This window comes from Macaca thibetana, chromosome 17 (assembly GCF_024542745.1).
Source record: "Macaca thibetana thibetana isolate TM-01 chromosome 17, ASM2454274v1, whole genome shotgun sequence".
NCBI classification, from domain to species: Eukaryota; Metazoa; Chordata; class Mammalia; order Primates; family Cercopithecidae; genus Macaca; species Macaca thibetana.
The window spans coordinates 92,777,479-92,792,881 of NC_065594.1; the positions used below are offsets into that span (position 1 = coordinate 92,777,479).

Consider the following 15,403-nt stretch of genomic DNA (forward strand, 5'->3'; position numbering starts at 1 on the left):
GAGCCTGCGCCCTCCCAAAGCGGTTCCAGAAAGGAAGAGAAGGACGCATATGCTGCGGCTCAGGAGGGGGTGCCTGAATGCCTGCCATCCTAGGACACTCCAAGGGGGTGCTTCAGGAGAAGGGCGCTACCCTCCTGGAAGCCACGGCCATTAAGGAACATCTCACCTCCATGAAACATGGCCCGGTGACACAGCTCAGTCCAGTTGTTGCCTGCTGCAAGGAGGGCGTCATAGGCTATCATGGGGGCATCATGGCCTCGTCTTCCCCCTCGACCTTCCGAGCTCCACTTCCTGTAGGTCTGACAAGAGAGCCGTGGGTCAGGGGCATGTGCCCAAGTGGAGCCACTTCTGGGTACATTACAGCACAAGCTTCCTGGGCCCATCCTAGTGACCTGCCATTCCATCCACCCACCCTTTTCTTTTTGAGATGGAATCTGGCTCTGTCACCCAGGCTGGAGTGCAATGATGCGATTTCAGTTCACTGCAAACTCCGCCTCCCAGGTTCAAGCGATTCTCCTGCCTCAGCCTCCCGAGTAGCCGGGATTACAGGCGCACGCCACCACACCTGGCTAATTTTTTGTATTTTTAGTAGAGATGAGATTAGTCACCCACCCACCCACCCATCTATTCACCATCCACTCATCCATCCACCCATCTGTTCATCTATTCACCCACCCATTTATCGACCCATCCATTCACTCACCCTTCCACCACCCACCCACCCATACATTCACCCATCCACTCATCTATCCACCCACCCACCCATCCATATACCCACTCACCCATCCATTCACCTGTCCATTCATCCATCCACCTATCCATTCATCCATTCACCCACCCATTTATCCATTCACCCACCTATTTACCTACCCATTCATTCACCCACCCTTCCACCACCTTCCCACCAACCCATCCATTCACCCATCACTCATCCATTCACCTATCCACCCACTCATCCACTCATCCATCCACCTATCCATTCATCCATTCACCCACCCATTCATCCATTCACCCACCCATTTACCTACCCATTCATTCACCCACCCTTCCACCACCTTCCCACCTACCCATCCATTCACCCATCCACTCATCCATTCACCTATCCACCCACTCATCCACTCATCCATCCACCCATCCATTCATCCATTTACCTACCCATTTACGTACCCATCCATTCACCCACCTTCTACCTACGTGCCCTTCCATCCACCTAATCAACCACCCATCCATATACCCACCCACCCACCTACCCACCCATGCACCCATCCATTCCCCTGTCCACCCATCCATCCACCCATCCATTCATCCATTCACCCACCCTTCCACCCACCCACGCTTCTATCCACCCACCCATCTATCCATCCATCCATCCATCCATCCATCCATCCATCCATCCACCTACCCACCCATCTACCCACTTGCTATGCACTTATTGAGCACCACTGGTGTGCCAGACATTGCCTCAGTGCCAGGACAAGGCTCACCTTTTCCCTCTCTTCTGCGTCATAATTGTCGGGGAAGATGGCTTTATTTTCTGAGTCTTTACTGATTTTCCTCTCCTCCAAATAAAACTGCCATTTAGCTTCAAAGTAAAACCAGTGCTCCTGGTATTCTAAACATAAAGAACAGGGTGAGCTGAACACAATGGCATCCATGGAGTGGGGCGGAGGGCCCTGGGGCGGGTGCAGGGAGGGAGGGGACGTGTCGATGCCCCTCCACCCAGCTGCAGGCATGTGGAGAAGCGGAGCGCCCGTCCTAGAGTAAACCACTGAGCGACTGTCCAGAATTATGAACATGCTGACGTTTGTAGCTGCTTTCTTTCTTTCTTTCTTTCTTTTTTTTTTGAGATGAAGTCTCGCTCTTGTCCCCCAAGCTGGAGTGCAGTGGTGCAATCTCAGCTCACTGCAACCTCTGCCTCCCGGGTTCAAGCGATTCTCCTGCCTCAGCCTCCCAAGTAGCTGGGATTACAGGTGCCCGCCACCACACCCGGCTAATTTTTGAATTTTTAGTAGAGATGGGGTTTCGCCATGTTGGCCAGGCTGATCTCGAACTCCTGACCTCAGGTGATCCGCCCATCTCGGCCTCCCAAAGTGCTGGGATTACAGGCGTGAGCCACCGCGCCCGGCCTCTTTTTTTCTTTTCTTTTTTTTGAGACAGAGTCTTGCCCTGTTGCCCAGGCTGGAGTGCACTGGCACCATCTTGGCTCACTGAAACCTCCACTTCCCAGGTTCAAGCCATTCTCCTGCCTCAGCGTCCTTAGTAGCTGGGACTACAGGCGCCCCGCCACCACGCCCGGCTAATTTTTGTATTTTTAGTAGAGATGGGGTTTCACCATATTGGCCAGGCTGGTCTGGAATTCTTGACCTCAGGTGATCTGCCTGCCTCAGCCTCCCAAAGTGCTGGGATTACAGGCGTGAGCCACCGTGCCCAGCCTGTAGCTGCTTTGAAAGGACAGCAAGCAAGATGGAGATGGGGCAAAAGCATTTTCATTACACTGTTGCATTAGTCCTGTGCCTGCAGAGCAGAGCGGGATGTTTCATTACTCCTAATTGAAATCCAAGCCCCTGAATGCTCTAGGGACTTCTTGGAGGTCATCTGGCGAAGAGGACATGGACTCAGAAGGGAGTCCGAACCTGCAGCCACACACCCTACAGACCACAGGAAATCCCTTCCCCGCCGTGGAGCCAGGAGGCGTGCAGCCTGCCCAGACCCAGGCCCGCTGCCCTCCTGCCTGCCTTACGGTGAGCACCCCTGCCCACCACATGCCACCTCCTGCTCCCTGGCACCACGGGAGCCACAGAGGGCGGGAGCTGTGCATGCTGCTGGTGGCTGTCAGGCCCAAGGGACACGTGTGCTGATCACATGCGGTGACAGAGCACAGATCCTGTCTGCCTGGCTGTGGTTGGAGGGCACAGGGCGCTGGAGAGCAGAGCTGAAGGGCTGCAGTGGGGAGACCACGCTCCTGCCACAGAGCTCCAGGCCACAGGGAGGCCAGGAGGGCCCTGGACCAGGCCCTGGACCAGGCCCTGGACGAGGCTCACAGGTCCTCCGAAACTCTGGGCCAACTTGGTTTCACACAAGTAAAAGTTCAGCCCCCTTCGGATCTTGTTCAGCGACATGAAATTGGAAGTGAAAGACGCAAAAGTAAGAGGGCAGCGGCCACAGGCGTATCCCATGAACCCGGCACAGGGCCTGAAACTCCGGGTGGAGCGCAACATGGACCTGGGCGCAAACTCAAAGCACTGCCTCTCACCCGAGTCAGCGGGGTTGGCCAATTCGGAAACAGATGTCCAGACACAAAAGGAGGGAGCTAATTTGTGAACTGTCCTCACTGCGGAGGGGTCATGTCAGGTGGGCCGGCCAGAAGCCCAGAGCAGCGTTTCTGGGCTTCTGAATGTTAAGTCCGGTGGATGATTTTAGACGTTCTGTTAAAAAGGTTTCTGTGTCAAGGAAATTCATAAAACTCTGGGTTAAACAAATTTGAAATTAAATAGATTTATTTGGAGGACTGTTTCTCAGAGCTTTAAACTGGTGTCTGTGCATTTCAAATCCCTAAGAGAAAGAATAAAGCTTTCTGAAGAACAGTCAGAAACATTCCATGAACACAAAGGGGAGGAGGTTTTGCTGGTCAGATAATTCCGACCGTTCTTCAGAAAATGCTTTGAGGAAGACTGTTTTGAATACCAGAGTTCTGGGAGAACATTCGTTAATACTGTGTGAATTCAGTCATGGCGTGGCCCCATGCCTCACTGCTCACCTGTTTCTAAGGTGGGTCAGGGCGACGCTCCTGGAGTTAGGGAGATGACTTAGCCCCTGGCTCCAGACAGCCACCTCGGCTGGAAAGAACCTGGGGCCACAGGCTTGGCCATCTCCCACTGCTCCCACACCAAGCGGTAACAGAGATGAAATCACCAGAGATAAAGTGTGTGCCGTGGCCTGCCAGGCGTGCTCAGCAGTCACGCTTTCTGAGGACAGGCCGTGGGGAACACAGAGCAGCGACTCAAGGAGGTGGTGACTGTGTGTGGACGCTGACCTTGCTCCCCCATCAGCACAGGCCTGGTGGCTGAGCGGCCCCTGAGCCACGTCCAGGCAGGTATCCATGGCTGCACCCCCGTGGAAAGCTGTGCACCAGCCCCCACGAGGCATTTCAGAACATGCCCCTGCGCCTTGCAGGGGAAATAAAGGGATTCACTGGTTTTTCTGTTTCTGGAAGACTTCAGACCAGGCGAGGTGGCTCACGCCTATAATCCCAGCACTTTGAGAGGCCGAGGCGGGAGGATTACTTGAAGTCAGAAGTTTGACACCAGACTGGGCGACATGGGGAAACCCTGTCTCTACTAAAAATAAAAACAATAGCCAGGCAAGGTGGCAGGCGCCTGTAATCCTAGCTACTCGGGAGACTGAGGCCGGAGAATCGCTTGAACCTGGGAGGCGGAGGTTGTAGTGAGCTGAGATTGCATCATTGCACTCCAGCCTGGGCGACAGAGCCAGATTCCATCTCAAAAAAACAAAAACAAAAACAAAAAAAAAATCGAGAAGACTTCAGCCTGAGGCTGTTTTGAAAACTAAGCAAACCTGATCCTACATTCAAATCTTCCCTCTCCTTCTCCAGGACACACTGGATACCTTATTTCCAATTTCCCCAACAATGCGAAGACGCCAAAGGCTGTGTGAGGCTGCCTGTGTCCCCCGTGCCGCCCCTTCCCCCCTTAGACGGCACCTCCCGTGGGGTAGAACCTTCCGGAACGGTCATGGATGTCCTAGCCCCACACCTGCTGTCCCTGCCTCTGGCCGGCCTCATGGGGCTCCTGAGGGAAGGGCCCAGCCCTGACCTCGCCCAGACCGGCAGAAGCAGAGCTTTCCCAGGGCGCACCGCGGGTCCCAGTCACATCCCAAAGGCTGCCAGTCACTCGGCGCCTCGGACCGGGGTGGTCGGGGACGGGTGGATCCCCTGGAGGCAAATGTCCCTGGCGGGCACAGGTCTCTCTGAAGCTCCGGGTGGGGAGGCAAAGCCCTCCCAGGTCAGGGCAGAGGCAGACTGGTCGGGAGCAGCATGGGGCCTGCCTTGTGAGGCCAGCTCTGCTCACATGGCCCGGACGGGGCCCTCCCAGTTCCGTCTAAGAGTGAAAGTGCCTTGAAGTATTTGGGGGCCGACGGAGGGGCTGAATCTGCCCAGATGCTCCGAGTGTGGACTGGGGCCGGGGGAGGGCTCACCTGCCGTGTGCCGGATGGTCTTCCTGCAGTACTCTTCTGCCAGGGGTACTGCCCGGAGCATGTCTCTCCCCCACTGCACCAGTGGCTTTCCTTGTGCGGCGAACGACACAAACAGGGCCGTGCACAGGGAGCCCAGGAAGCCTGGAGGGGCGGGGAAGAGAGAGGGCACCGTCACTTGGGCGACCTGCCACGTTGTGTGGGACCCCCGAGGGAGGGTTTGCTCGTGTTCCATCTTTCCCATGCTCAGGTGCACCGTTCGGCGGCACTAACCACGTTTACACTGGATGTCCTGCATCCTCTCTAGAACTCCCCATCTTCCCAAACCATAGCTCTGCCCCTGCTCCACTCACCCCACTGCCCACCCCAGGCCCTGGCCGCCCCCATCGACTTTTCTGTCTCTGGATGTGACCGCTCTGGGTGCCTGTTCCTTGTGGAATCACACGCGATTTGTCCCTCTGTGGCGGGCGTATTCCACTCAGCACGCATCCGCAGGTTCACCCACGTGGCTTGCCATGGCTTCCCTTCCTCTCCGTGGCTGCATCGCATTCCGCGCGTGGATGAACACATTTTGATAACCCGTCATCTGTGTGTGGCTGCATGGGCTGCCTCTGCCTTTGGCTATTGGGAACACCGCGTCACGTAGACCATTAGCATCTGTGGCCGGGGATTATCAGTTAATGAGCCTGTGCAGGAGGAAGGCGGAGGTGGGGGCTCTCCTGACTCGAGGGAGACCCTGCAGAGCTCTGGGGCCGTTGTGTACACTCAGGCGCTTCCTGTGCAGGGCTGACTCCTGTGCCCTGCTGGTGCTTGGGGCTTTTCTCGTCTGACTCCTGGGTGTGCATTAGCGGCCGGCAAGCTCATCAGCACAGACAAGCTCAGAGCCCACCTTATAGGCTCTGTCTCCCTTATTTTCTTTGGTATGTCAAATTTTACAACCGTTTACTGAAAAAGAAACGCATGTGAGTGTGTGTGTGTGTGTGTGTGTGTGTGTATAAAACATATATATATTTAATAAAACACAGTTAAGGAAGAAGTTAAGTCCGGGAGGCTTGTCCTGGTCCATCTTCCAGGGCTGTGGGGAAAGATGGGGCCAGGGGCTTCTGGGGTCCTGAGCTCACCCCACAGTCCACACAGCCAGCCCTGCACTTCACGGAGCAGGTGGCACTGGGTGCGCAGCTCTCAGGGAACAGGGCCACGTCTGGCCCTGCCAGGCTCCCATCCATCCGCTGCACTGGCCTCATTAGACGCTAGTGTGGGAGCCATCAGACGGGAGCTCGGAAGAGACTGATCTTAATTATCTGAATTATTCACAATGATCCTGGCCATGATGAGGCTAACAATGCCTGGGGCTGGCAGGACAGTCCTGGAAATCCCGTGGTCACTGTCTGGGTGGAGACAGCCCTGGAGAGGCCGCCTTTTCCAAAGACATGAGCTCTCTCCTCTCACTGCCAGCCATTGTGGGGACCGCAGCCGCCGCGGGTCAGTAGTGGCAGGAGGCGAAGGGACGGCCATGGTACTCGTGATGTGGTTTCAGAGATGCAGTCGGGTGGGAGGACCAGTGACGCCGTGGTGACAGTACCAGTAGCAGCAGCAACAATGGTGGTACTCGTGACAGTCACAGTGGGAACAGCGTGGGGCCAGCAACTGCAGCAGTGGTTGCCTTACTAGTGACGGTATCATGTGGAGGCACCAGTGGTATCAGCAGTGACAGGACCAGTAGCAGCAGCCACAGTGGAGATGGCAGTATGGGTGATAAAAGCAGAGTGGTGACAAAAGGCGGGGGTGGCGGTGGCACCAGTGGCGGCGGTGGCAGTGGTACTAGTGGCGGCAGTGGCAGTGTTGCTAGTGACAGCAGCAGTAGGGATGGTGCGGTGCTGCTGATGGGAGCAGCCGTGGCCGTGGCAGTAGTTCAGTGCGAGTGGCTGTGCAGGGGAGCAGTGGCCCCTGTGTGCCCAGCCCTCACCCCACTGGGCACTGCTCCCAGGGTGTCATCGTGCCACTCAGTCCTCACGAGAGCTTGTGAAGGGCATGGCGATCACCCTCTTGTGGACGAGGCATGGGGGGCTGAGAGGTTGTGTTGCTCGGTTTTGGAGCCACGTTAGCTTCAGAAGGGTCGGTTCTGCTGCAGACCCTGTGGGTATGAGGCCCACACCCACCCAGGAAAGGGGCGAGCCCACTGTCACGGCGCCATTGGCCAGAGGCAGGCTCCAGGGTGGGTGCCGTGTGTGTTCTGACGTTCCGCTTGTCTGTACACCGGAGCGATGACACCCGCCCTACCGGGGCTGTCGTGGGGAAAAGATGACCCTAATCCCAGGCTGGGCCATGGTGAACGGCCACTGAACATGGCCGCTGTGTGGAGCACAGTCGCCCACAACACGCCATGTAGAGACGGGCTGTAGAGACGCTTTCCAGCGGCTGTCGGGCCACTCTTGAAGGCACTAATCAGGGCCTCCTTTGGCCCGGCGGGAGGGCTGCAGCAGCGGCAAGAGTCTACGAATCGTTCTCAAGCCCAGGGCTCTGGGCCGGTCCTGTCCCTGCCTACGGCTCTGCCTCTGCCCAGGGACGCCGCAGCTCTGGGCTCATGGGAGCACATAACGCATGCTGTAACACAAACTGTGGTTTGAAAATGGAAAAGGGAGTAGAGTTAAAAAGCACTTTGAAGTGTCAATTTCATAAAATCAAACCCTTAAAACATTTTTGGTCATTATTATAGAAATATAGAAATCATTCATGTATTAAACATGTGAAATAGTTTTTTTTTTGTTGTTGTTGTTGTTTTTTTTTGAGACGGAGTCTCATTCTGTCACCCAGGCTGGAGTGCAATGGCATGATCTTGGCTCACTGCAACCTCCGCCTCCCAGGTTCAAGTGATTCTCCTGCCTCAGTCTCCTGAGTAGCTGGGATTACAGGCATGCACCACCACGCCTGGCTAATTTTTGCATTTTTCACTGGAGACGAGGTTTCACCATGTTGGCCAGGCTGATCTTGAACTCCTGACCTCAGGTGATCTGCCTGCCTTGGCCTCCCAAAGTGCTGGGATTACAGGCGTGAGCCACCACACCTGGCCGTGAAATGATTTTTAAAATATGAGTAGGAAATATATTAGCAAATGTTTTAGAAATTTAAATTATTAACACAGATTCTTGTGCTCATTACATTGTTTTCAAATGTCCAACTTTTTTTTTTGTTTTTGAGATAGGGCCTCGCCCCATCGCCCAGGCTGGAGTGCAATGGCGCAAACACAGCTCACCGCAGTCCTAACGTGCTGGGCTCAGGCGATCCTCCCACCTCAGTAGCTGGAACCACAGGAGCCACCACGCCTGGCTAATTTTTAATATTTTTGTAGAGATGGAGTCTCCCTGTGTTGCCCAGGCTGGTATCCTACTCTTGGCCTCAAGCGATCCTCCTGCCTCTGCCTCCCAAAGTGCTTGGATTATAGGTGTGAGTCATTGCACCTGGCAAATGCCCAACATTTTTGGGTCTGAGGTTTTAATTTTTTTTTTTTTTTTTGAGACAGAGTCTCGCTCTGTCGCCCAGGCTGGAGTGCGGGGCGTGATCTCGGCTCACTGCAAGCTCTGCCTCCCAGGTTCACACCATTCTCCTGCCTCAGCCTCCCGAGTAGCTGGGACTACAGGCACCCGCCACCACGCCCGGCTAATTTTTTGTATTTTTAGTAGAGACGGGGTTTCACCGTGTTAGCCAGGATGGTCTTCATCTCCTGACCTTGTGATCTGTCCTCCGCAGCCTCTCAAAGTGCTGGGATTACAGGCGTGAGCCACTGCGCCTGGCCTTACTTTTTAATTTGCGTCCGGTTGCACCACTCAGCTAGCAGGAGTCCAGCAGTGCTCCCTTCTCGGCATCTGACTCTGCCCCACCAGTTGGTTCACATGCCTGTGCGTCCGCCGCTTAGGCTGCCTGTCCCCAGGGTAGTAAAGGCACGCGCCTGCTTTGCTGCAGACGCGGTGGGGGTGGGATGGCCAGGCCGGCAGAGCTGCGTGTTGATCCTAGGCGGGTTGCTCATCGCTGTTCTCGTGGAGGTGTGGGCGGCTCTGCCTCCTCGCTGGGAGGCCGGTCACAGCAGATACCAAAAGGTAATCCTGAACGAGGCCAGCATGGCTGTTGGACGTGTGGGATTGGGCGGTGCCAAGACTAAGGGCCAGTTGCAGATCAGGAGTTTTGAGTTGTTTTTGCTTTTTTTAAATGGAAGCCAACCGAGCCGCCTCCTCACTGCCTTTCAAAGTCACTCATCAGGTGCTACCGCAGCCACCGCGGCCTGGCCTCTCAGAGGCCTGCCCTCCACAGGATGGACTGGGGACGGGGACAAACCCCACTAAGCAGCTGGCCACCTGGCACAGACCACAAGGAATGAAGTGCCGTGTTAAGGCGGCGACATGATCCAATCCGCTTCATCCTCACACAGCCCGATTTGCGGGTGTGATTCACGTAGGGCGGTCACCCCGTTACAGGTGAGAAGCCTGAGGCCCGGCGGGTGGAGCCGTTCCCATGGTTCCTGTGGTCCCCTTGGCTCCCTTGGCTGGCGGGTGTGGGGCCAACCCAGGGCACAGCAAGAAAATGCAGGAAATACTGTACAAACCCTGGTTCCCAGCATCACCCCGATCCCACCTGTACCCAGGCACTGGTGCGTTTCTTTTTCTTTTGTTCTGACACAAATGATACCAAAACCACTGAGAATTTCCCCAGCAGTTTCTTCAACATCACCACACTTACCGCTAATCCTGCTTTTGGGCTGAAAACAGACCTTAAGCAAAGCAGATTAAAAAACAAGCCAACTCCCTCAACAAATCAAAAACCCGATGTGATCCCACGAGATTTCCAGCCCAGTGTCCCGGGCAGGGCACCCTCACAGCAGGCACCCGGCAGGTGCAGGGCCGGCGTCTGTCTCCTTTAAGCAGCGTGCAGAAGGCGGTAGCTCCAGGCCCCGCCCCCGCCCCGGCCCCGCCCCCGGCCCCGCCCCTCGCTCACCTGTGGGATGGTTGTGGGTCATCCGGCCGCACTCCACGCTGACCTCGATGAGGGTCTCCAGCCGCTCGGGCTTCCAGTACCGCAGGCCAATGCACATGGCCTTGGTGGCCGCTCCAAACCCTGAGCCTGCGCGGAGAAGGAAGAGCTGGTTTACAATTCTGCTCCAATAATTCCACCCCGACAATCTAGCTTTCATGAATAATTTTAAAAGTGTAAAAATTTGGCCGGTGGCTCAAGCCTGTAATCCCAATCTTGGGAGCTTTCATGAGACCATAATTTTCCGTCTCTACTAAAAAAAAAATTACAAAAAACTAGTGGCTGGCGCCTGTAAAAGGCAGGAGAATTTGCGTCCGGCCACTGCACTCCACGACGTAATAACACGTTCATCAGAGTGTGGTTTAAATGAGTGAGCCATAGGCAGGCCACTCAAGTGACTGCAGCAGAAAGGAGATGGGGGAATTCAGTGGCATCCAGGTATCGGGTGTTACTTAGTCACTAAAAACAGAACGTTTGAAGGCCCAGAGATATGCTCATGATATGCAGCACGCTTTCAACGAGATGTTTTCCCTGTAAAAACAGCTTCATTGAGTTATAACTACATACAACAAACTAGGCACAATGAAACATGCACGATCCTAACATTTTTACATAGGTGCACCCCCGGGACCCAGCACCCAGGCAGAGTGAACATAGGTGCACCCCCGGGACCCAGCACCCAGGCCCAGGGTGAACATAGGTGCCTGAGAATTATGACGCCTGTGTCGGGCCTTGTGAGTTTGGATTTATTGATTTTCTTTGTCAGGAACTGGATTCTTCTGGTTCTTTGCATGCCTCATATGCTATGGAGTCCTGGATATTTTTATATTCCTATAACTATTCTTGACCTTTGTCTTGGGATACAGTTAATTTACTTGAAAATAGTTTGGTCTTTCTGGGTTCTGCTTTTAGGATTTAAGTCTTGGCTGGGTGTGGTGGCTCCTGCCTGTAATCTCAGCACTTGGAGACTGAGGTGGGCAGATCGCTTGAGCTCAGGAGTTCAAGACCAGCCTGGGCAACATGGTGAAACCCCTTCTCTACAAAAAAAAATACCAAAATATTAACTGGATATAGTGGCATGCACCTGTGGTCCCAGCCACTCAGGAGGCTAAGGTGTGAGGATTGCTGGAGTCTGGGAGGTCAAGGCTGTAGAGAGCCATAACTGCACCACTGCACTCCAGCCTGGGTGATGGAGTGAGACCCTGTCTACAAAAAAATAAAAATAAATTTTTGTTTTTTTTTTTTTGTTTGTTTGTTTGTTTTAATTTAAAGCTTGGCTGGGCCTGGTGGCTCACACCTGTAATCCCACCACTTTGGGAGGCCAAGGCAGGTGGATCACCTGAGGTCAGGAGTTCAAGATCAGCCTGAGCAACATGGTGAAACTCCATCCTTACTAAAATGCAAAATTAGCAGGGCATGGTGGCGGGCGTATGTAATCCCAGCTACTCAGGAGGCTGAGACAGGAGAATTTGCTGAATCCAGGAGGCAGAGGTTGCAGTGAGCCAAGATCACACCACTGCACTCCAGCCTGGGTGACAGAGCAAGACTCCATCTCAAAAAAAAAAAAAAAAAAAAAAAAATTTAAAGCATGCTTTTCAATAGGTACCATTAAGAAAACAAAAAAGCAAGGCATCCAAGGGGAGAAAATATTTATAATATATAGAGCTGACAAAGGATTTGTATCCAAAATATATAAAGAACACTTGGCATTCAGTAATAAACACAGCTGGGATGAGCCAGACACACTGGTCTGCATTTTGCTTTCTACACTCATCCATGACAGAGGTTGTCCCACGCCCCAGGACACATCGATCCCACTTCACTCTTTTTATTTATTTATTTATTTAATTTTTTTTTTTTTTTTTTTTTTTGAGACAGAGTCTCGCTCTGTCACCCAGGCTGGAGTGCAGTGGCCGGATCTCAGCTCACTGCAAGCTCCGCCTCCCGGGTTTACGCCATTCTCCTGCCTCAGCCTCCCGAGTAGCTGGGACTACAGGCGCCCGCCACCTCGCCCGGCTAGTTTTTTGTATTTTTTAGTAGAGACGGGGTTTCACCGTGTTAGCCAGGATGGTCTTGATCTCCTGACCTTGTGATCCACCCATCTCGGCCTCCCAAAGTGCTGGGATTACAGGCTTGAGCCACCGCGCCCGGCCACTTCACTCTTTTTAATGGCTGCATAGTATTCCATTATATGGATGTGCCACAGTCAGTTTCACCATTCTTCTACCGAGGGACACTAGGCTGTTCCAGGTCTTGCTAATATAAACGATGGGGCAGAGAGCATCTCTGTCCACGTATCTTTGCTCCCTTGCTTTTGTATATCACCATCATGGGCTTTTAGAATTTCTGGGAGTAGAAGCGCCAGATCAAAAAGCGTGTTCATTAAATCATTTTGACAGGTAATGACAGATTTCCCTGTCAAGAGGTCATACTATCCTTACCCTTGTCCAGCAGGAAGCTGTGTGCCTTCTGCACCACAGAAGAGCTGGCCCCAAGGCTTTTGTGGCTGGTGATCTACTTCTGCTCAAACTGCCCCTTCCACGTGCCCAGAGCAGGTTCCTCTCGGGAATGGGGCTGCCAGAGCAGCTCACCTGGTCTTACCCTCTCTCTGTGGCTTTCTGGGGATACCTGCGTTTCTGCTACTCTGTCAGGAACACAGGTTGTCTCAGAAACCCCTCTAGCCTGTGGGCATTTCCTCTTCTGTCTACTAATGAGTCCAAGTTCTCCAGCTTGAAAGAGCCTTCTGGGGGCCGGGCGCGGTGGCTCAAGCCTGTAATCCCAGCACTTTGGGAGGCCGAGACGGGCGGATCACGAGGTCAGGAGATCGAGACCATCCTGGCGAACACGGTGAAACCCCGTCTCTACTAAAAAATACAAAAAACTAGCCGGGCGAGGCGGCGGGCGCCTGTAGTCCCAGCTACTCGGGAGGCTGAGGCAGGAGAATGGCGTAAACCCGGGGGGCGGAGCTTGCAGTGAGCTGAGATCCGGCCACTGCACTCTAGCCCGGGCGACAGAGCCAGACTCCGTCTCAAAAAAAAAAAAAAAAAAAAAAGAGCCTTCTGGGGAGGGATTATACAAGAAGTGGGGCTCATCACTGCGTACTGACGACACAGCAAGTCAGCCACCACCCACATTTCAAGGATAAGCATGGAGGATGCAGGGCCAGGACTAGAGAAGCAGAGGCTCTTTGGAGGCAGACACTGGGGCCACTCAAATACAGCTTCACCAGAAACACATCAAAGTGTTTTAGAGACATTCATGCAGACCGCACAAGCCGTCATTGATGTGGTAACAGAAAAGACCAACTTAAAGGGAAAACAGTGGGAAATAACTCTTTTTTTTTTTTTTTTTTTTTTTTTTTTTTGAGACGGAGTCTCACGCTGTTGCCCAGGCTGGAGTGCAGTGGCGCGATCTCAGCTCACTGCAAGCTCCGCCTCCTGGGTTCACGCCATTCTCCTGCCTCAGCCTCCTGAGTAGCTAGGACTACAGGCGCCCGCCACCGCGCCCGGCTAATTTTTTGTATTTTTAGTAGAGACGGGGTTTCACTGTGGTCTCGATCTCCTGACCTTGTGATCCGCCCGCCTTGGCCTCCCAAAGTGCTGGGATTACAGGCGTGAGCCACCGCGCCCGGCCGGGAAATATCTCTTAAAGGAAACTGGCAGTGGGTGACAACAGCCCTATGGGGAAGCCTGGTGCCACGTGACGGGTGCTTCTTAAACAGACACCCGCGCTGGCCGGGCCGACTGGGAGGGGCCACTGCCTGTGTTCCTTAAACAGATGCCAGCGCTGGCTGAGCTGACCAGGAGGTGCCCCCGCCCCTCTGAAGGGACAAAGGGACTCTTGGCTGATCTGGCCCCACTGAAGCCACCTGGAGATGCTGGGGGCTAGTGGAGGACAGACGGTTAGGACCGCAGGGTCCCCAGACGGGTGGCTTTACGGGGCAAGGAGAGGATTTCTCTGACCCTTTTCGTTGAACGGCGTGTGCCAGGCGAGGAGGTAGTTATTGGGCTTCAGCTGAGCGCAGCCTTCAATGGTAGCTGGGTCTGGCCGGCGTTCTGGAAGCTTCTCGACGATTTCCACATAGCACCTCACCATCTCCCGGTACAGATCATCCAGGCACCAGTAGTCTGGGGAAGAAAGGAGAGGGCAGACATCAGAGCCAGCTGTGGTGTGAGCTGTGGCCTCCCTCCCGCAGGCTCGGGCAGGCTCCCCACGGGCTCAACATCCACGGCCACAGCTCCAGCGAGCCACTGGCAGGGAAGAGGCGTCTTCAGGGAGGCGGAGAAGGGTTTGGGGATCCGTCCTGCACAGCCCTGGCTGCTGAGGGACGTTGAACATGCAGACAAACAGTTCACCTGAGATTTCGTTCTGATTTCAGGCCTTCTAGTTTGTTGTTACACTTGTTATTCTAGTCACACGTGGGAATCAAGAAAAGACCCACCATGCTCATTTTCTTTTCTTTTCTCTTTTTTTTTTTTGAGATGGAGTCTCACTCTGTCTCCCAGGCTGGAGTGCAGTGGTGCGATCTTGGCTCACTGCAAGCTCCGCCTCCCGGGTTTACGCCATTCTCCTGCCTCAGCCTCCCGAGTAGCTGTGACTACAGGCGCCTGCCACCGCGCTCAGCTAGTTTTTTGTATTTTTAGTAGAGACGGGGTTTCACCGTGTTGGCCAGGATGATCTCGATTTCCTGACCTCATGATCCGCCCGCCTCGGCCTCCCAAAGTGCTGGGATTACAGGTGTGAGCCACCGCGCCCAGCCCCACCGTGCTCCTTTTCTAGCGGTTGTATCTATGTGGCCACAAACAGAACTGAAACCGGCCCATTCCATGGGCTTGTGACGCAGATGGTGGAGGCCGATGTGCCCAGCTCCGGCTCCGTCTTCTCTTGCTGGAAACCCGGGTACAACAGGGACAGCTGCCGCCAAGCAGCATCCCCAGCCCCACAAGCTCTGGAAACAAGGGTGGGCTCGAGGCCCTGAAAGACCCTGGGGCACGAGGGCGAAGGAGCTGGACACAGCAGACACCTGCCCTACGCCCAGCACCCGGGAGGCCCAGACATCCTCCCACAGCAAGGGCTGGTTCTTATTTGCCGGTTTGCCTGATAAGGCTCGGTGAGGCTATGTGTCTTGCCCAAGGCCAGAGCTGGCAAATGTGTTTGCCGGCAAAGCCAG

The 15,403-nt window shown here is 54.4% G+C and overlaps 1 protein-coding gene across 1 annotated transcript in view; it reads right to left on the reverse strand.

Moving 5' to 3' along the window:
- ADPRHL1 (ADP-ribosylhydrolase like 1) overlaps positions 1-15,403 on the reverse strand; it is a 46,867-nt gene that overhangs the window by 23,483 nt on the left and 7,981 nt on the right. The window contains 5 exon segments of the mRNA XM_050767058.1: positions 167-299; positions 1,485-1,612; positions 5,215-5,355; positions 10,198-10,323; positions 14,196-14,360. Coding sequence (XP_050623015.1) covers positions 167-299; positions 1,485-1,612; positions 5,215-5,355; positions 10,198-10,323; positions 14,196-14,360 — 693 coding nt within the window.